This window comes from Mesoplodon bidens (genome assembly GCF_964165515.1).
Source record: "Mesoplodon bidens genome assembly, chromosome: 2".
In the NCBI taxonomy this organism is placed as follows: domain Eukaryota; kingdom Metazoa; phylum Chordata; class Mammalia; order Artiodactyla; family Ziphiidae; genus Mesoplodon; species Mesoplodon bidens.
The window spans coordinates 30,215,767-30,238,801 of NC_138177.1; the positions used below are offsets into that span (position 1 = coordinate 30,215,767).

At 38.4% G+C, this 23,035-nt stretch overlaps 1 protein-coding gene across 10 annotated transcripts in view; it reads left to right on the top strand.

The window, feature by feature from the left end:
* DNM3 (dynamin 3) overlaps window positions 1–23,035 on the top strand; it is a 596,153-nt gene that overhangs the window by 153,202 nt on the left and 419,916 nt on the right. For all 10 annotated transcript variants that reach the window (XR_014014161.1, XR_014014162.1, XR_014014163.1 and 7 more), the window contains exons 3-4: window positions 9,507–9,656; window positions 10,587–10,790. Coding sequence is in view for 7 of the 10 variants with exons in the window: in XM_081221443.1 (XP_081077569.1) it covers window positions 9,507–9,656; window positions 10,587–10,790 (354 nt within the window). In the remaining 3 variants the exon portion in view is untranslated. The remainder of the gene's footprint in view (window positions 1–9,506; window positions 9,657–10,586; window positions 10,791–23,035) is intronic.

Here is a 23,035-nt window from a genome sequence, read left to right on the forward strand (position 1 = left end):
GCCGGGAAGTCTCTGGTGAACGAGACTCGTTCAGGAGATCCTGAACTCGGATCTCCCACCTCAGAGGCACAGGCCTGGCACCCGGCCAGAGCACCAAGACCCTGTGGGCCACATGGCTCAGAAGAAAAGGGAGAAAAAGGGAAAGAAAGAAAAAAAAGTAAAGTGAAATAAAGTTATTAAAATAAAAAATATTATTAAAAACTAAAAAAATTTAAAAGTAATAAATAAAAAAGAAAGAAAGAAGAGAGCAATGAAACCAAAAAACAAATCCACCAATGACAGACAGAACCCTGGAAAAAATGGTAAAAGCAAAGCTATACAGACAAAATCACACAAAGAAGCATATGCATACACACTCACAAAAAGAGAAAAAGGAAAATAATATATATATATATATACATATAAAAAAAGGAAGAGAGCAACCAAATCAATAAACAAATCTACCAGTGGTAATAAACTCTAAATATTAAACTAAGATAAACATAAAACCAGAAACAAGTTAGATGCAGAAAGCAAACCCCAACTCTACAGTTCCTTTCAAAGTCCACCGCCTAAATTTTGGGATGATTCATTGTCTATTCAAGTATTCCAGAGATGCAGGGTACATCAAGTTGATTGTGGAGATTTAATCCACTGCTCCTAAAGCTGCTGGGAGAAATTTCCCTTTCTCTTTGCTCGCACAGCTCTCGGGGTTCAGCGTTGGATTTGGACCCGCCTCTACATGTAGGTCACCTGAGGGCATCTGTTCTTCACTCAGACAGGATGGGGTTAAAGTAGCAGTTGATTTGGGGTCTCTGGCTCACTCAGGCCGCGGGGAGGGAGGGGTACGGAATGCAGGGCGAGCCTATGGCGGCAGAGGCCGGTGTGACATTGCAACATCCTGAGGTGTGCCGTGTGTTTTCCAGGGGAAGTTGCCCCTGGATCATGGGACCCTGGCAGTGGCGGGCTGCACAGGCCCCCGGGAGGGAAGGTGTGGATAGTGACCTGTGATTGCACACAGGCTTCTTGGTGGCTGCAGCAGCAGCCTTAGCATCTCAGGCCTGTCTCTGGGGTCCGCGCTGATAGCCGTGGCTCACGCCCCTCTCTGGAGTTCCTTTAAGCGGCGCGCCAGGAAACAAGAGGGAAGAAAAAGCCTCTTGCCTCTTCAGCAGGTCCAGACTTTTCCCCGGACTCCCTCCCGGCTAGGTGTGGTGCACTAGCCCCTTCAGGCGGTGTTCACGCCGCCAACCCCAGTCCTCTCCCTGGGATCCGACCTCTGAAGCCCGAGCCTCAGCTCCCAGCCCCCGCCCATCCTGGCGGGTGAGCAGACAAGCTTCTCGGGCTGGCGAGTGCTGGTCGGCACTGATCCTCTGTGCGGGAATCTCTCTGCTTTGTCCTCCGCACCCCTGTTGCTGCGCTCTCCTCCGTGGCTCCGAAGCCTCCCGCCTCTGCCACCCGCAGTCTCCACCCGTGAAGGGGCTTCCTAGTGTGTGGAAACCTTTCCTCCTTCACAGCTCCCTCTCAGAGGTGCAGGTCCCGTCCCTATTCTTTTGTCTCTGTTTTTTCTTTTTTCTTTTGCCCTACCCAGGTACGTGGGGAGTTTCTTGCCTTTTGGGAGGTCTGAGGTCTTCTGCCAGCGTTCAGTAGTTGTTCTGTAGGAGTTGTTCCACATGTAGCCGTATTTCTGATGTATTTGTGGGGAGGAAGGTGATCTCCACGGCTTACTCCTCCGCCATCTTTAAGGTCTCCTTTCTCAATTGTGTTTTACGTGGAAACGAAGATTATGAAATAGAGTTAATTTTTGTTATACTTTTTGAGCTCATTCTGAAAAAATATGGAACTAAATTGAGCTATGTAAGTATTACAGCTGCTGATTCTCTGATTGTTATTTTGGGCACTTGTGGTAGAATTCCATACAAATTCGTATTGCTGGATGGATTTCTGCCAAATGTTAGTCCTGGTCTTATATGCCAGCACTGTTCTGTGGCCACTTAATCCTCACCTGTAGGGTTAGCCTCACCCAGGCTTTAGACCCAGCCCAACTCTTAGGCAAGCAACCTGTATAGGCCATCGTTGAGCAGTAAATATCAAGGAAGTACTATTATTAATCTCTCTTTACTGAGGTGTATGTGGGTGGCTTTGGCTTTGTTTCCTGTGAAAAAGGCTCTACCTCCCATTTCATGACTGAATTCTCACCTTGTTTTTTTGCCTTGGACCATCTGGCTCACTTGGGTCCAGAGTTCTGTTTTGGCCTCCTCCTCTGCCTCAGGAGTACCAGAGCCCTGATGCTATCCCCTAGTCTCTGCAGCTGGTCTCTAATACCTGCCTAGCACTCACCTTTTGTCTGCTATGAAATCTTGGCCCTTCTTATTCCCGCCCTATTGTTCTTTACCCTCTGACTGGGACCTCTACCTTTCACCGACTGTTGGACTCCCTCAGGTTAATTGTTTGTTTCTTTAGATTTCCTTTTTTTTTTTTTTTTTTTATTACTAAACTTTCCCTGTTTATGTTAGGACACAGTTGACTTCTGCTGTATATCTGGGTCTGTATAATTCATATCTAACTTGCCTTGTTGCTTACTTAACCAACGTTCCAGGCTCTTGCCTTCAATTTGGAATGACTTGAAGGATTTCTGGAAGCATTTTTCCAAATTGCTCAATGGTATGCAAAGAGAACTTCTTTAAAGAAGAAGGTAGAAATCTACAGGTGTTCTTTTCTCTAAATATGATAGGCATTAGGGAAACACAGATGAATAAAATGCAGCCTTTGCCTTTAAGGAAATATGTTTTTAAATGTAGTCATACTAGATGGTCTTTACAGCCAGTGGATTCAGCTAGTTGCATTGAAAACCATTCCCTGTTTATGTGTCCAATGTACTCCATTTTCATTGGAGCCCTGTGGTTAAAAACATTGCTATTAAAACATTTTAGAAATAAAACTCCAGCTAAAGTATTGAGGACCCTAGTTCTTAGAATAAAGATTGACAGGAGGTTATATGCCTGTGCTCCATAATAATTCCTTTCTACTTAACCTTGATTAATTGAAACATATGAATGTTTTTCCCCATGGAAGGGGCATATTGGAAATATTTAAATTCTTATGGTCATGCTGTGCTTTTCACAGATGATTGGAATTCTGCCCAGGCACAAACCATATCATCCTTCCCCCAAACAATTTGTCAGCTGTTTAACCTAGCGTAATTTGTTTTTCATGATCAGCAGAAATGACAGTTGTAAAATGCTTTATAGGGAAATAAAAATAAAATAGAATGATAGCTCTGATTTTCTTTAATATCCTCTTTTTTCTCCCAAATCATTCTTTGATAGAAAAATGTATCTTAACCTTTGCTTTAATACTGGGAAAACAGGAAAGATCTTTTTAAATTAGAGTCTTATTTTGTGAAACTAAAAACATACTATGAATTTCAGCAAGATAGGTTATACTGACACACAAAAGAATTTCATGGATGCATTATTAGGATTTCATTGCTTATATACACATAGCCTTCAACCTTTATATGAGCTTGTGGCTAAGAAATTTAATCACTCTCCATTCAGACTGAACTTGGGCTGAAGCCTGGAATTGTTTGAGAAAGAGATCATTCCAGTGCCCAACTACCAAGCATTTAGAATGAAAGGAACACTGAGAACATGCCAAGAGAGCTTGTGCCACTGGAAACTGTACCTTTCTATGAGAAAGAATTTATCTCAGGACCATAAGATGAGGTTTGTTAGAGCTTTAGACATATTAATTTACAACAGTATAAAAGTCTTAGAAGATACACACTTATAAGCTCTTAAAAAATCTAACTATTGATTGGCTGGTGCAGCGTGTTCTGTAGGGTTTGGCTTAGGTGTTAGAATTTCCTTCATCCCCAAACTCATGTGAATATTCTTCAGACGTGAGTATAGTAAATGATTCATTGTTTTTGTGGTAATCCTTTACAAGATTTTCATTTATAATTGTATTTTTGGACAGCAGGGAAGTAAAGCTGTGACCTTTAAATTCTGCACTGCTAATCAAGATTTATTCAGGGATTGTGTGATGATAAGCTGATTGATGATCCTCCTCAATAGCAATTATGGGCAATTGTTCAAAAACATGTATGCCACCTCTACTGTCCACCTATTTAAAGTCTGCTTGCTAGAGAGCTGGGATCCCATAACAGGAGTGGCTTATCTTGTTGCTAGGAGGACTCATCTTATTGACAATATAATCCTGTAGCTGTGAATTCTGAATTGTAGTTATGGTTGCCATGTTTTTCTAATAAGAAAGTAGGATATGTGGTCTGACAATTATCACTGTACTGTTAGAGATGAAGGGGACATAGACCTATGAGTCTCTGGACCTGGGTAGAGGATGGACTACAGGTAGCTCCCTTCTGACAATTTAGATTAGGTTTTCCCTGAATTTTCTATCCTGTAGGATGAATTATTTCCCAGGAAGCTCTTTGAGACCCATAGAAATAGGGATTTTGTGGTTCCTGCCCATTAGTCCTTCTGATATGCTGGGCAGGTCTGAATCCCAGTGATGGACATAGTTGAGACCCAAGTTGACATTCCTGCTATGGTTACTCTTAGGTCATTTAGGATCACTCTCTGTGTGTGCGTGCGTGTGTGTGTGTGTGGTATTTTGTGGTAAAAATAATGGTCTTTGTAGGGTTTAAGCAGTGAGAATACAGAAATGGTTTTTACAGGCATAAAATGACTCGACAAAATGGTAAATCCCCTCTCACCTGATGAATTTCACATGCTCCCACCACCATCAATTCTACCTACCTTTGTCGTCCGTCTGTACTCATTATTCTGTTTCCTTCCTGTTCCTATGGATGAACTGGCATGTTCCTTTCTAGCGCTTCCTATCCCCTCTTCCTTGAGACATCACTTCAGCACTTGTCCCTTCTCACTTCTGCACCATCAGCTTTTCCTCAGGACTGGATTAATACCATCAGCCTATGAACGTGCTATTTGTTTGCCCATCTTTATAAAACCCTCCCTTGACTTCATAACCCTCTCCAGATGCCCTCTCACTTCTTTCCTCTCCTTTACAACACAACTTTTTTTTTTTTTTTTTTTTTTTTTTTTGTGGTACGCGGGCCTCTCACTGTTGTGGCCTCTCCCATTGCGGAGCACAGGCTCCATACATGCAGGCTCAGCAGCCATGGCTCACGAGCCCAGCCGCTCTGCAGCACGCGGGATCCTCCTGGACCGGGGCATGAACCTGTGTACCCTGCATCGGCAGGCGGACTCTCAACCACTGTGCCACCACGGAAGCCCTACAACACAACTTTTTAAAAGAAATATCTGCAACCAGTCTCCACTTCCTCTCCTCCTATTCTCTCTAAAGTCTATTCCAATCAGACTATCACCCACTCTATTCCACTCTAACAGCACTTTTCAACATCCTGAATGACCCTCAAGTTGCCCAATTTTATGATTTGTTCTTAGTTCTCATCTTACCTGACATGTTGGCAGTATTTGATGGAGTGGAAAGTCTCCTTTCATGAAACATTCTCTTTAACTGGCTTTGGGTCACCTTTCTCTCTGGGTTTTTTCTCCTATCTTGTTGACCACTCGGGCTTACTCTCCATTTCCTGACCTCTAAACATTGGAAAACCTGGGACCCAGTGCTCTGACCTCTTCCTTATCTGTCTCTCGCTTAGTGATCTCATCTACTTGCCTAACTTTAATGAATTCCAAATATATATAAATCTAGCTTGGACTTCTCCCTAGATGAAAGACTCACAGATCCAGCCCCAAAGCATTTTTGTGCTAATTAGAAAAGGGTAACCTTTCCTCAAGCCCTTTACTGCCATCTTCTGTAAAAATTTCAGAATAGATATACACTTATCAGATGAGATGAATGCGAATTGTGTGTCTTTCAGCTTCGTGATTCTCAACCATTAGTGGCAGTTCTGTTTCTCCATGTGGGTGGTGTGTAGTAGGCATCACAAGCTTAATAGGTCCCAAACTGAACTTTTAAATTTAATTTTATTGGAGTATAGTTGATTTATAATGTTGTGTTAGTTTCAGGTGTACAACAAAGTGATTCGGTTATACATATACATATATTCATTCTTTTTTTAGATTCTTTTCTCATATAGGTAATCACAGAATATTGAGTAGAGATCCCTGTGCCATACAGTAGGACCTTGTTGGTTATCTGTCTTATATATAGTAGTGTGTTTATGTTCATCCCAAGCTTCTGATTTATCCCTCCCCCCTACCCACATGTTTCCCCTTTGGTAACCATAAGTTTGTTTTCGATATCTGTAAATCTGTTTCTGTTTTGTAAATAAGTTCATTTGTATCTTTTTAAAAGTTAGATTCTACATATGAGTGATATCATATGATATTTGTCTTTCTCTGTCTGACTTACTTCACTTAGTATGATAACCAATAGGTCCATCTATGTTGCTGTAAATGGCGTTATTTCATTCTTTTTTATGGCTTAATAATATTCCATTGTATATATGTACCACATCTTCTTTATCCATTCCTCTGTCGATGGACATTTAGGTTGCTTCCATGTTTTGGCTATTGTAAATAGTGCTGCAGTGAACATTGGGATGCATGTATCTTTTCAAATTAAGGTTTTCTCCGGATATATGCCCAGGAGTGGGCTTGCTAGATCATATGGCAACTCTGTTCTTAGTTTCTTAAGGAACCTCCATACTGTTCTCCATAGTGGCTGTACCAATTTACATTCCCACCAACAGTGTAAGAGGGTTCCCTTTTCTCCACACCCTCTCCAGCATTTATTGTTTGTAGATTTTTTGATGGTGGCCATTCTGACTGGTGTAAGGTGATGCCTCATTGTAGTTTTGATTTGCATTTCTCTGATAATTAGTGATGTTGAGCATGCTTTGATGTGCTTTTTAGCCATCTGTATGTCTTCTTTAGAGAAATGTCTATTAAGGTCTTCTGCCCATTTTTTATTGGGTTGCGAAACTGATCTCTTGATCCCCAACCCCATCTCCCCAACATCTTCCTTTATGTCAGTCTTTTCTACTTCAAAATTCTTCTCATTGCTGAGGTCAGCCTCCTTGAAGTTATTCTTAATTCCTTTCTTTCTCCTATACCTCTCCTTTAATCCATCAGCAAATCCTGCTGGTTTTTCCTTCAAACTTCATTATAATGTAACCACTCCTCACCACTCCCACCCAGGTCCAAGCCTCATCATCTCACCTTTACTATTCTGCTAGCCAGCTTCTTCTCTTATACCTCTCTGTCTGTTCTTAACACAACAGTACAGTTCTTTATTTAAAACCTAGGTCACCTCATGTTTCCCCTCTACCCAAAATGCTTCAAGTGCTCTACTATTCATTTAGAGTAAAAATCAAAGCCCTTAAAATGGCCCACAGGCCCTATACCATCCAGGTCTGTACCACAGCTCTGACCTCATCTCCTGCCTCTCTCCCCCATGCTCTGTGCTCCAGGCACGTTGGCCTCCTTGCTCTTCCTCCAATATGCCAAGCATAGTCTGCTTCAGGCAGTCTACTGGGATCCTCTTATGTAAAGCATGGCTTCTTGAGTCTTTGCTCAAATGTTACTTTATCATATCAGAGAAGCCTTCCTTGACCAACACATATAACAAAGCAACCTCCCTTCCCCAGTATTTAATATCCCCCGTATTCAGTTTTCTCCATAGCACTTATAATCTGGCACACAAACACTGTTTACTATTTTATCTCACTGTAATTTAAGCTTCACGAGGCTAGAGACTATTTTTTTCACTTTACTATATACCCAACTTCTGAAACAGTGCCTGAGAAGTAGTAGGAGCTCAGTAAATACATCCCTAAATCTCTTTGTGGAACCCTATCCCTAAAAAGACACAGAGGTTTGAGATGGTACTGCATAATTCCAATCTCTCAATTCCAAGGTAAAAGCATTTTCAGAAGTCCAGGAATGAATTTAAATCTAATTTGAAAATTGCATTGATTTTGCAGCTTTCTGGAAGGGCATTAGTTTACTACAGAGAAAGCAAATAGGCGCCATCTAGTGGCAACTAGAGAAGTACACATTTGTGTTACTTGAATTATTGATTAGTAACATAATTGAAAATGTAGTCCCTGATCCAGAAACTTTTTAATTCTATGAACGTAATAATTAAGATAGCCGAAAGTTCTCAGATTTTCAGTTTCCACACAACATATTGAATTGAAAAGTACTGTTTATTATAAATTACTTACGGCTCATGTTTACTTACTAAGTTTTATTTGTTTATTTTTTAGGATCTGACATCCATTGTTCCTCTTTATTTTTCTTATTGTTTTATCCTTTACTTATCTTTAAACTCTTACATGGTACTGGCCTAACCACTGAGTGGGTAAATAAAATAAAGGCTCTATCATCTAAGAATTTATAATCTAATAAAAACAGCACCAATGAAGTAAATATGCGAAAGAAAATGCCAGATGATGCAGTGGTCTCTTCAGGCCAGACTTCTGAAGCCTATTGAAGCTTAATTGTTGCGTATATTTCCACCATTGATGCATGAGCCACATCTTGTAGTTGTCTCCCTGTTGGCCTTGCCATATAGTGGGTGAAGGTTAAATATTTATGGTGGGGAATCATAGAAGGACTACCAATAATTGTCTCAGCTGCTATCTGGCCCAGAATACTTAGCCTTAGTCTACGTTTGGTGGAGCAGTTCTTCAGCTAATTGTTAGAGAAATTAAAGTATTTGTTAAGACTTGTTCCCTTGTTAAAATTATCATAAAATTTTTAGGTCTAATAGTATCAGTTTCCTTTTTTGAGTTGTGTTGTTTATCATATACTTGATATCTCTGGAAGCAGATATAGAAATTGATAGCACAACAGTTTCAAGATGTTACTGAAATTTAAAAAAACGAATATTCTGTTATTATATAGTTACTTTAGAGTTTTTCCTTCTGCCTACAGATACTGATTTTTTTTTTTTAGATTGCAGGTAAATAGTTTCTTTGTAATATCCTATCTTTTTTTTCTTGAGAAAATATCTTTTTAATTAAAGAAATTGGTGTGGTATTTTGAGTATATTTTAAAGCTAAAATATTCCATATATTATTTCTTTTTAAAGAATAAAGCAAACGTTGTTTCTAAATCTTCTTGCCTTTTGAAGCTATATTTATATAATTTAGCATTCCATCGTGATAAAGTGGTGATATTGAAAAAGGACATTCTAATAGGATTAGTAAGTAGGCTTTTTGTGTACCCTAGCTCTAATTTCTTTGACAATTGGTTGCTATTATTTGTTTCATCATTTGGAGGGCCAGAATTCCCTTTATTTAGTAGGCTAGGTGGTTTAAAGACTGCTTATATTACTTAATTGCTTATCTGAAAATTAGCAAATTTAGCAGCCTTAGCATTTGAACTGTTTAATATTTCTAAAGTTAACTGTACTTTTTGTTAACTACTGTGTTCTCTCATTGTGATGGCTGAAGAGGCAATACTGGATACTTTGACTCGTAATTAAAGAGGCATTATTTCCTTATTGTTGCAAGAGTACATGAATTTTAGGTTGTATTAATTTGTCTTTTGTAGAATATGCAGAATTTCTACATTGCAAAGGAAAAAAAATTACAGATTTTGATGAAGTTCGCCATGAGATTGAAGCAGAAACAGATCGAGTAACCGGAATGAATAAAGGGATTTCCTCCATACCCATTAATTTACGAGTCTATTCCCCACATGGTAAGTAAAACAACAAAATTCCAAATTCTTGTCCTCAAAAATTTTTACTATATTAATTAACATACAGTATTTATAGAAGATGTTTTTTTCTCTCAAAAAATACCGAGTTTCTAGGATTGTGCTTAGATACTTCAGTAAATGGTATGATCCAAACAGCTCATAAAATTATTTATGGGGAGACAGGAGGAGATAACTTTTAAAAGAGAATTGAGTAAGTCATTTTAAAAAGTTTTTTTAATGTTTATCTGAAACTTTTAGAATTCTGAAGAGGTATGCATGAAAACTTCCTTTTTTTTTTTTTTTTTTTTTTTTTTGCGGTACGGTGGCCTCTCATTGTTGTGGCCTCTCCCGCTGCGGAGCACAGGCTCCGGACACGCAGGCCCAGCGGCCATGGCTCACGGGCCCAGCCGCTCCGCGGCATGTGGGATCCTCTCGGACCAGGGCACAAACCCGTGTCCCCTGCATCAACAGACGGACTCTCAACCACTGTGCCACCAGGGAAGCCCATGTATGATTCTTTTAAAGGGAAGGGCAAACCTTACCCAGAGAATTTTTACACCATTTGAAGGCAATGTACAAGACTGGCAAACAACATATTCACTTATTGTTCAGTGTTTGAATTATAGCTCCCAGTAACAAATGTGACAGCTCTCTGAGAAAACTATTAGGTATGCAAACCAGTGCTTCTTAAATTATGTTAAAATGATCATTTGGCCTAGCACAATCATATTATAAAAATAGAGAAAACTTGAAAAGCCATTTTGAATTCTATCCTTTTTATTCTATGCACATGAGTCGAAGTTCTTCAGATACACAATACGTAAAGCTCAGCTTGTTTTATTTCTACTAAAGTGACACATGATTCTGCATTGCTGATATCTTTCAGCATTGACGGTATATGTAAAACTTTTTTTTTTTTCCTTTCCATAGTGTTAAATCTAACCCTTATCGACCTGCCTGGAATTACTAAAGTGCCCGTGGGAGATCAGCCACCAGATATTGAGCACCAAATCAGAGAAATGATTATGCAGTTCATCACACGGGAGAACTGTCTGATTTTGGCTGTTACCCCAGCCAACACCGATCTTGCAAACTCAGATGCACTGAAACTAGCTAAAGAAGTTGATCCTCAAGGTGAGTGTATGGCCCATAAGACGAATGGGAATTAGTTTAAAATGTCAAGAGTTTGGGTATATTTCAAGGTAACACAAATTCTCCTAAGTTGATTTTATTATTAATTAAATTCACCATTATTAATATTGTTAGGTCTTTCATATTTAAGATGCTGAAAGAAAAATAACTGGGGAATATAGTCTAAACCTATATAAATAAATGTAAGATTAACTGAGATCTAGGAAAATAGACATTTCTAATTGTTATGAACTACTTATTTTAACAGCTAATAAAAGAAATTTCTGATACAGATTTCAGATTCTCCCCTTAGTTTTTATGAGCTATCTGAATATACTCCCAATAAAAAATCTTTTGTTTTTGTTTGTTTTTCATTAAAATAGGAAGCTCGTTTAATGCATGTAAGATAGTATTTAGTTTATAATATTTGACTTAAATCTCTGCTTTCATAATATATATTTGTTACTGGCATTTCAGAATCCAAAAAAGTCCCTTATTTATGCTGATGTTTGACTTTTTCTTTCTCTGAGCTGAGTAATAATTTATGTTCAGGGACTCCAATGATGGGTCTTTGTGTGTGTCTGTTTAAAGAAATTATGAATGGCACTCAGTGATGTGTCCTTTCAAGATGCAGATGCATCTTCTCCAATTCTAGGAATTCTTTTTTTAAAAAAAATAATTAATTGCCCCATTTTCTCTGGTCTCTTTATCTGGAATTCTTATTATTGACATCTTAAAACTCCTGGAATAATCCTCTTTTTTTTTTTTTAAATCTCATTTATCATCTGTTTGTCTCTTTGTTCTACTTTTTGCAATCTTTACTCAACTTTTAGCTCCTCTAATTTTTCATTTTTGATATCATTTAAAAGTTCCAACAGCATTTTCTTATTTTGTGAATGTTATTTTTTAAAATAGCATCATGCTCTTGGCTTCTCAAGTGCAGTATCTTCTCTAAAGATTTTAATGAGAGCTTTTTGAGGTTTTCTTTTTGTAATCTACAATGTCTCTGAGTTCATTTTTTTTCTGGTTGTTTGTTTTGGTCATTATCTTTGATGTTAGAGACCTTTTTCAAATGACTGGTGATCTTTTGCTGCTCTCGTAGATTTAAGAGTAGAGCACTAAAAAGCTGATGGAAGGTCTGCCTGTGCTTGAAAGGGATTCATTGACTAATGGGCTTTTCCATAGGGTGATTGGGCTGGGACCTGGCCATTTTGTGGGTAGACTTCCTCAGCTGCTATTAGATTCTGCAAGTATTTTCTCTTGAGGTGACTTGGTATAAGCCTGATGTCCAGTGGTCTCAGAGCTACAAGGAAGAATTGAGTTGGTGGGGGAAGGTGGGGTGATTCTCACTATTCAGCATGTAGACTTTTCATTAATCCCTCTGCTTTCAAAATGGCATTCCTGAAGGTCTTCTTAAGTCCAAAGTCCTTCTGGTTCATCCTCTTCTGAAAGTAAATCTTCAGTATTCTGCTGAGGTCAAGGAGGAGTAACTGTGTGGGTGTGCAAGATGGGAAAAAGAGTCTGGCGGCCTAACAGTAAACCATATAAATTTTCAGCCAGTTCTTCTATTTTCAGCTCCCCTTACACTAACCTTGGTGCCTTCAGTTCTTGAACCTTTTCAGAGTTCTGCAGCAGTGACTGGTTTTCTTCTTCTTGGCTTCTTCCAATATACCTGAGATTGGGGTTTCAAAAAAAGCAGGTGGAAGTTCCAGATGGCTACATGGGGACCATCACCAGGACTCCTTCTTCAGCATCAGTGACTTGGGAGAGCCAGATTATGGATTGGGGCTGGAGTCTAGTTATAAAAATGATACTAAAACACCCCTGTCTCAGAAGCCTTCTTGTTCTGAAGGAGACAAAACCAGGTTATCTGATTGGAACAGAGAGAGATAACACTTCCATCAGTGGATTCTAGTGAGTGCAGCACAATCACATCCCTGAGAAGTCCACACTGACTTCAGATGAAACATCATGGAGGAGTACAAATGGTATCCCCAGTCTGTCTGCCACAAATCTGTATCCAGAAAGTTAAATGAGACTTTTTTTTCTGCTATAGACCTAGCTTATTTTACAAGCTTATTTTTATTAGCTGCCACTTAGAAATTGCCATGTGAATGTTCATGAATTTACCCCAAATGAGCCTCATTTCTTGCGGCTCATTTTAACTCCTGCTTTGTCAAAGATAGGCCCTCGTTACCCCAATTTTTTATATCCTGTAAATGGTAGTCCTAAGAACAGATTTTTGAAAGTTTGCAGATAATTCACAGGGAACTTTGCAGATAATTCACAGGGAACTTTGCAAATAATTGATAATTTTACAGAAATAGAGAAAATATTCAATGCCACTTTATGCTACTTCTTTGTCTACTCTTGCATGGTGATCGCTAAGGAGGACAAATTCATTGCCTGAAGGCTCATAAGTACAATTCTTGGGTTAGTTACTAGAAGTTCCTTGCTAACCTCAGGGTTTATTATTTGTTTTTGAACACTAGTTTCAATTCTGAAACTTCTGAACACTATAGTACTTGAGAACCCTCAGGTTTGCATGGTGATTAGGTCTCCACCAGAGACCCACTTTTGTGTGCTGCTATCCTGAGGCTTTGGCTGGTCCTGGACATCACTGAAGCTCCAAGGGAAGAGGGTGAATTCTTGCCCAAAGCAATAGGGTTCACATTTGTAGTAAAAGAATTAAAATAGAGAAAAGAAGAAGCTGTAGGACTCAATGCAACTTGAGCTTAGAATATGAGATATAGAGACATGGTATATTGGGGTTGACAAATAGATACCTTTATTTACCCTCTGTGCCCTCCCAGTCATTCTGTGGGAAGACTGAATCATTCTAATATCTGATTCAGAGGTCTAGTTTTCCTTATAATTACAGCTTTGGTAAAAAAGCAGTGACACCAACTTTGGTTAGTTAGGTATGTGTTGCTTAACTTCTATGTGTTTTTGAGTTTCCCAGATTTCTTTCTGCTATTGATTTCTAATTTCATTCCATTGGATTGGAGAGCGTATTATTTTTTTGCGGTACGCGGGCCTCTCACCGTTGTGGCCTCTCCCGCTGCAGAGCACAGGCTCCGGACACACAGGCTCAGCGGCCATGGCTCATGGGCACAGCCGCTCCGCGGCATGTGGGACCTTCCCGGACTGGGGCACGAACCCGTGTCCCCTGCATCGGCAGGCGGACTCCCAACCACTGCGCCACCAGGGAAGCCCCGTATTTTGTATTATTTTAATCCTTTCAAATTTATTGAGACTTGTTTTATGGCCTAACATGTGGTCTGTCCTGGAGAATGTTCCATGTGCATTTGAGCAGAATGTATTTTTTGCTGTTGTTGGGTAGAGTGTTCTATAGATGCTTTTTAGTTCTATTTGGTTTATAATGCTGTTCAAATATTGTTGCCTTCCTGGTCCTCTGTCTGGTTCTTCTATTATTGAAAATGAGATATTGAAGTCTCCCATTATTATTGATAAATTGTCTATTTCTCCCTTCAATTGTGTTGCGTTTTGCTTTATGTATTTTAGAACTGTTGTTAGGTATATTTATACTTGTTATGTCTTCTTGATGGATTGACCTTTTGATCATTATAAAATGTCTTTTGTCTCTAGTAACAATTTTTGTCTTAAATTCTATTTTGTTTGATATTAGTGTAGCCACTGCAACTCTCTTTTTGTTACTATTTCCTTGGTATATCTTTTTCCATTCTTTATTTTCAACCTATTTGTGTCTTTGAATATAAAATGTGTCTCCTGTAGATAGCACATAGTTGGATCAATTTTTAAAAAGCCCATTCTACCAATATCTGCCTTTTGATTGGAGTGTTAGTCCATTTCCATTTAATTACTGAAAGATAGAATTTATGACTTTCATTTTGCTATTTTACGTATGTAAGTCTTTTTGTTTCTCTATTTCTTTATTATTGCCTTGATTTTTGTTAAAAATGTATTTTCTAGTGTACCATTTTAATTACCTTGTCATTTATTTTAGTATTTTAAAGTTATTTTCTTAGTGGTTGCCATGGGATTACAATTAACCTCTTAATTTATAACCTCTTAATTTATAATCTGGTTCAGATCAATACCAACTTAATTTCAATAGTATACAAAATTTTTGCTTCCATATAGCTCCAGTTCCTCCCTTTCCTTTGTGCTATTATTGTTCTACAAATTACCTTTATACATCACAAGCCCATCAACACAGACATAAATACTGCTTTATGTAGTTCTCTTTTAAATCAGATAGGAGAAAAAAAGTGACACACAAACACAAATACATTATATTTTTTTTACATTTACTTATGTACATTTGTCCCTTGGTATCTGTGGGGGATGGGTCTAGGACCCCCTGTGGAAACACACCCAAATCTGCACATGCTCAAGTCCCTTATATAAAATGACATGATATTTTCATGTAACCTATGCACATCCTCCCATATACTTTATTTTTTTTATTTTTTATTTTTTTGCGGTACGCGGGCCTCTCACTGTTGTGGCCTCTCCCGTTGCGGAGCACAGGCTCCGGACGCGCAGGCTCAGCGGCCATGGCTCACGGGCCCAGCCGCTCCACGGCATGTGGGATCCTCCCAGACCGGGGCACGAACCCGCGTCCCCTGCATCGGCAGGCGGACTCTCAACCACTGCGCCACCAGGGAAGCCCTCTCCCATATACTTTAAATCATCTCTAGATTACTTCTAATACCTAATACAATGTAAATGCTATGTAAATAGTTTCTGGTGTGTGGCAAATTCAAGTTTTGCTTTTGGCAACTTTATGGGATTGTTTTGGGAATGTTTTTGATCCACAGTTGGTTGACTCCATGGATGCAGAAGCTGTGGATATGGAGGATCAACTGTAGTTACCTTTACCAGTGTTCTTTATTTCTTTGTGTGAATTAGAGTTACTGTCTAGTGTCCTTTTATTTCACCCTGAAGGACTTCAGTTAGTATTTCTTGTAGGGTAAATTTGCTAGTAAGGGAATCTTTCAGTTTTTATTTATCTGGGACTCTCTTAACTTCTCCTTAATTTTTGAAGGAAAATTCTTAGCTGATAGTCTTTATTTCACCACTTTGAGCATGCTATCTCACTGCCTTCTGACCTCTGTAGCTTTCTGATGAGAAATCAGCTGTTAATCTCACTGAGGATCCCTTCGACATCATGAATCTCTTCTCTCTTGTTGCTTTATAGATTTTTTCTTTGTCTTTGTCTTTTGAAAGTTTGATTATGATGTTGATAGATGTGGATCTCTTTGATTTTTTATCCTTCTTGGAGTTTGTTGAACTTTTTGGATGTGTAGATTGATAGTTTTCATCAAATTTTGGACATTTTCAGCCATTATTTCTTTAACTATTCTTTCTTCCCCTTTCTTTTCTTTCTGAGATTCCCATTAAATGTATGTTGGTACACTTGATATGCTCCTTTATTTTCTTTATTCATTTTTCTTTCTGATCCTCAGATGAGAGAAACAATCTCAACTGACCTGTCTTAAGATTTGCTGATTCTTTTTTCTGCTTGCTCAGATCTGCTGTTGAACCTTTCTAGGGAATTTTTTATTCCTATTATTTTAATTTTCACCTCCAGAATTTATTTTTTAAAAATAATTTCTATATCTTTATTGATATTCTATATTTGGTGAAAAATCATTCTCTTACTTTTTTGGTTATTTAGATATGGCTTCCTTTAGCTCTTTGAAGATATTTAAAATAGCTGATTTAAAGTCTTTGTCTAGTAGGTTCAATGTCTGGACTTCCTCAGAGACAGTTTTTCTACTGCATGCTTATTTTCCTGTGTATGAGGCATACTTTCTTCACACATCTTGTAATATTTTGTTGAAAGTGGAACATGTTAAGTAATATAATGTGGCACCACTCAAAATCAGATTCCTCTCCTCCCCCAGTGTTTGTTTTTGTTGTTGGTTGTTGTTGTTGTTGTTGCTATTTGTTTGCTTAGTAATTTTCCTGAGCTAATTCTGTAAGGTCTGTATTCTTTGTTATTTGTGGTTATTATTAAAGTCTTTACTCAGTTTTCTCATTGATCAGCTAGTTATTAGACAGAGATTTTCTTAAATGCTCAGAGCCAAGTAGTCTCCCAGCATTTGCTGAAGGATTTGATGTGCATTTTGGAATATGCCTTCAGTGCTCAGGCAGTTTATAACTCTGCCTTAGTCTTCACTTCCTGCTTGTCTTCACTTCCTGCTTGTGTAGAGCCTTAAGGTTAGCTAGAGGTGAGAGTTTAGGGCCTTCTGAGATCTTTCCTGAGAATATGCACAGCCCCAGGCATGCATGTAGCCTTCTCGATTCTAGATTATACAAAATTCACAGGCCCTTATGGCCATCTCGTTCCCCCAATTTTTCTTTTTTTTTGGTCATCATCTTTTTTTCCCTCAACTGTTATTGCTGCCTGAGGCAGCTGTTATGTTAAACAATTGCCACTGATTGTTTTCCACATGCTACCTGGGGGAAAATGCTATTTGCACTGAGTAAGCTCTGAGTTGGGCCAAATAAAGAAAGCTCTATGAATGGATATTTTTAGAGAACTACTAGACAGGTTAAATAATTACAATTCTCTGAAAGTGGTACTTTTGGTGTATTCCAACCCCATTCTTTCCCTTCCAATAGCTGCTGGCTGCTATTTTTTGCTGTGATGGTGGGATTTTTGGTTTTTAAGGCTACTGCAGAGCTAAGGAGAGGGGAATGGGAATAGGGAAAGTCCAAACACCACAAATTTCTCTGTTATTCCTGAGATCCAGTGATTTTGCTGAATAAATGCCCCTCACATTGTTGTAAACCTTTGGTTAATTTTGAGAGTTCTGAAAAAGTTGATTTTGACAACTATTGCCAGTATTTTTGTTGCTTTTATGGAGAAATGGCCTTTTCAGAGGTTCTATTCCACCATTCCTTATTCCATTCCAATATTCTTTATCCTAATCCTATATAGCTTTAATAATCAGGACATTTTCATATAAAAGACATCTGAATTGAGATGATGAGGATAATCTGGTTGTGATATCTGTCACCCTGTTAGTCTTCAGGATTGATTTGGCTGGCTTGAAAGTGACCTGTTCTCATCACTTCATGTACATTCTTCCTGAGGTTTTGCCTTTAGCTAAAGAGGATTACCTATTTAGATAATAGAGGACCATTCTTTATTCAAGGTATCTAAATTATAATCTTATCCACCAAGGTACATAATTATATAGTTTTCTGAGAAGTGGTCTATTTTAGGCAGTAGCTACTTTGCACTAAATTAAGCCTATTTGACATAGATAGGCCATTTTCACCTTAGTAGGACTTGGGTATATTCGAATATGTACCTGAGAAGGAAGTTTATGTTGATAAGTTAATTATAAATTATTTGCATAATGATCTTAAAAGTTAAAGCTTTTACAAAATAAATGTTACTAAAATGCTGGGATAGAGTTATACATTTTTTTTATTAAAATAAGATTCATGATGAATTATTCTCCCAGTGTATGTAGAATGTCACAAATTTGTAGCTAGACAAAGGTTGAGCTTACCTTTTGAATTATTTGTGAAAAATGTTTTTCTGACTAAATGAAGATTTTCAGTAAAACTCCAAGGGGAATGGCTATGCTATTTAAAAGGTCAAACTCCTAATCATCAGAATTATTTAATGTTTTACAAATATTTTTCCCAGTATAGTGGTCTTAAATTTTCAAAGTACTCTTACATACTTTGGTTTTAGTTTCACCAGAATACTTTGAGGTTGGCTGCGTTGAGGTCATATTTTGGGATGAGGAAATTTGTTCAGGTGATGTACACAATGTTGAATAACATGCCTGCAACCACACAGTGCATTTGTGATAGCCCCTTCCTCCTCATCTAGTGCTCTTTCTACTTCATCAGACCATTCTTCAATTAATTGCTTTATTAAATGGTATAGATGAAAGAACACAGGATTTGGAAACTGATCTGTCACTTCATGGTTGTATATTCTTGGGCAAGTTATTTAACTTTTTTGAACTTTATTACCTCAACTCTAAAATGACATGAAATTATAATAAACCTCAAAGGGTTGCTATGATAATTAAATAAGATAAATTTGCCTGTAAAGACAACTCAAACTCTAAATGGCTGGCCAAATGCTAGCAGTTATTTTCCTCTTGAAAATATTCACAGTATACTACTTTGTTATTTTATTTTTTGTACATCATTTATAGTATTAATAAACCTATAAAACAATCAGTAGCATTCTCTAATCCAAACTGCTGCCTACACTAATGTGAACTAATAAGTCTTGATAACAGGTAGAATTGTAATAGAATTATTTTGAATATTTTAATAATGTGTCATAAAAATTAAAATAATTTCAGATTCACCTGCAAATTGCTAGATTAACTGTAGGTAAAAGAAGACCTTAGCTGGGTTGATGCTGGGATAGGGTGGAAGGAGGGTTGTCCTTATCTTCGTTTGATGTGTTTAAGGCATTGTGCCAGCTGCTACTCACAGAAACAGAGTAAGAGGGCCAGACTAGGATTCTTACCTTGGAGACTGCATTGATTTCTCTAAGGAACATTTCCTCCAGCTATTAGAAGTTCTAATCAGGTGCATTAAGAATTCAATCACTGCGTTTGTTAGTTAATCCATTAATTTGTTATTCAGCAGACATTTACCAGGCATCTATTGAGCCAGGCAAAGTGCTTGTGGTCCTTAGCATTAATTCTATGTGCTGGACCACCTAGTAGGATCCTAGGCTAGGTAGATACACACTACATATTTCTGATTATTTTTGTGACTTTCCACTACTTAAAAAAAATAAGCTGTTTGCATGGCATCTTGTCTTATGTGTGAGGTCATAAAAGTCCCCAGAAAAAGGTTTACAGAGGATCTGCTTTATGAAATGAACATTTTCATATTTTAGGGGATGTGATTTGGCTCACAACATATATTAATTCAAGTGAAATGGGTTGTGTAATAACACTGTGTGTCATATGTTATAACCACAAGTATCCTGTCAGGTAGGTGGCATTGCCCAGTTTTATATAAGAGGAACTGAGCTTAGAGAAGCTATGGAACTTGCTCACGGTTAGATAGCTCGTGAGTAGCAGAAGCATGATATGAGCCTACCTATCTCTGAGACCAGTAGGTGTAGTCTACCACTGTATCGTCTATCTTTCTCACACCAACTGTGTTTTAAACACTTCATTCAGTGATAATCATGAACACGTTAGATTTTTATAAAATTTGAGTAATACCTGCTTGATGAAGTAGTTGTATGGTACTAAACATGGTGAAGCATTGTTAAAGTTATGTAGAATTAGGTTTTGTTCATAATTCTTCTATTTAAGGCAGAGATTTATTAGAATATCTCTGTATCGATCTGTATAAGAAACAGACTCATTGACAAACTTAAGGATTGAACTTTTAGAGGAAATATTATAAATGCTGGCTAAAGAATTGGTTTGGAAGAGTTCATGTTTACATTCTCACCTGAATGCTTCTTCATTATTTCCCAAAAGCACTCAGTGAATATTATCTTCAACTGGTTTAATGTGATTTTTACTTTTCATATCAGTTTTCAATATGGCTACATTGCTTTAACTAATTTTAAAAGATGATTGTAGTTGCTTGTTCATTTATTCAACAAGTAGTTAATGAGCAACTACTATATGCTGGACACCACTTTGAGCAGCATGAATACAGTGGAACAAAGCAGATCTTGGCCTTATGCAATTCACATTCTAATGGGGGAAACAGCCAAGATGTCTGATAAATGATTATTTTAATGTCCAGTAGTGACAAGTGCTATGAAGAAAAATAAAATAGTATAAGGGAAGAGAGAGTAATGGTCCATGGAAGCAGCATATGAGCAGAGAACTGTTAAGTGAGGGAACAAGCCCTGTGAATATCTGGAGGTGCAGCATTCCAGGTAAAGGGGACAGCAAGCACAAAGGACTGGGAGAACTGGCTTTTCTGTTAAGGAACAGCAAGGAGGCCATCGAGGATGGAGCTCAGTGAGAGGAAGAGAAGTACTTTCTGCAATCAGAGAGGTAGGCGGGCCCAGATCAAGTGAGGTCTTCTAGGCCATGACAGAGACTTTGTATTTTGTTCAAAGTGTGATGAGCAGCCGCTGGAGTGTTTTGAGTGTAGAGAGACAAGATCTGATTTATGTTTTCATAGGTCAGTCTGGCTGCTGTGAGAAGAAATGACTAAAAGAGGGGCACGAGTATAAACAAGGAGATCAGTTGGATTACTCCTTCAAAGAGGTCCAGTGGGGAGAGGGATGATGTGGCTTAGAATAAGAGAGTAATGGTACAGAGGGAAGAAGTTGTCAGACTCAAGATATATTTTGAAAGTAGAGCTGATAGTTTACTGGTGGCTTGCTGTGAGTAAAAGAAAGGAGTCAAAGTTGACTCCAAGGGTTTTAATGGTGATGCCATTTACTGGGATTGGGAATATTAGGAGAGAAACATGGTTGGGGGAATCAAGTTTTCCCTTTTGGACATATAAAATTTGAGATGTTTATTAGTCACCTAAGTAGTGGTGTTAGAGACTGGAATTCAAGGGAGAGTTTCAAGCTGGAGTTATGAATCTGGGGGATATCAGCCTAGAGGTGGTGTCCTGAGTTGGATTATATCCCCCCCAAAAGATATATCTAAGTTCTAACCCCTGATAACCTGTGAATGTGTCCTTATTTGGAAATAGGGTCTTTGCAGATGTAATTAGGTTAAGAATCTTGAGATGAGATATTCCTGGATTTATGGCGCTTCCTAAATCCAATGAGTAGTGTTTTTGTAGGAGAAGAGAGAGGGGGATTTGGGAGGGACACAGAGAAGGCCATGCCAAGATGGAGGCAGAGATTGGAGCAAACCACCAGTTTGTGGTAATTTGTTGTGACATCCTTAGGAAACTAATTCAGATAATATCTAACTCCTTGAGACTAGTTGAGTTGAGAGCACATAGATGAATGTAGATAGAGAAGAGAAGGAAGACCAAGGAAGTAGCATTGGGGCTCTCCAGTATTTTAGTAGTGGTGAAGGGGAGGAGAAAAAGCAAAGGTGACTGAGAAGTGGTAGAAACCCAAGTTGAGTATGGTATTCCTGAAGCCATGGGAAAAGAGGATTTCAAGAAGGGCGTTGTCATGGGCTGTGTCAAATGCTGCTGAGAGATCAAGAGGGTGGTTTGGTAGGTCAAGGCCCATTCTACTGCTCAGGCATTGTAAGGAAGCCCAATAACAGTATGAAATGAAACACAGGAGCTGGTGACTATGGGAAAGTGGGATTTCCCTTACATTGTAGTGAAATGGTGTACCCAACCTAATGGCATAAAAGTCAGTGAATCTATATTTCTTTGCCCCTCTGACTTGGCAATTTCCCCAGTCCTTACAACTTTTATTCAGCTTCAGACTTACAGCAGTTCTCTGTGAGGAACCCAGGAAGTGCTGGGAAGCTGCATCCATTCAGTTGCTTGTATTCTTAGCCCATGAATTCTTTCCACTGCTTCCTGGAAGATCCAGTTGTAAACAGAAGGAAACCAGCCTTGAACTCTGTCTAAGTCATCATTACTTTCAACTTTTGTATCTAAACCAGACTTTTATATTTTCATGTAATGGAGATGAGGGTAGAGAATTTACCTTTGGATTTGGCACCTGAAAGTCATTGCTGACCTTGATAAGAAGGGTGTGGTAGGAAAATCTCCTAGGAGAAGGTTCAAAGGAGACTTGGATGTGAGGAAGTGGAGATAGAATACAGACAGCTTTCTCAGGATTCACGGTAGAGGGAAGCAGAAAAATGGGACACTAGTTGTTTAAGATCAGAGAACGTTTTTGAAGGATGGGCAATGTTCATACCATGTTTGTGTGTTGATGAGAATGGACCAGAAGAGAGAGAAAAGTGTTAAAGAAGAATAGAGATGGGATAAATATAGGAGAAGCAGGATAAAGACAGGATAAATATATGAGAAAAATCCTTGATTAAGGGGAGTGGGAATGTTACATGGGGCACCTGTGGGAGTCCTTGCCATAGATAGAAGAGAATTAGATTGTTCTCTATTTTAAGAGTACAAAAGGCAGAGGATATGGATACAGATGAGGTTAGCTGGTTAGATTGATTGGTGGAGAGATAGCTTTCAACATATTGAGTTTATTTATGATGGTGTAATATCCACCTATCCTGATAGGTTCTAATGGTCATATAATAAACACGCCATGTTTACACTGCTGTTCAACATGACTAGAAGTGACACTAGTATCTTTGTGTTTTATAGATACTGTTACACCCTCGCTGAGCAGT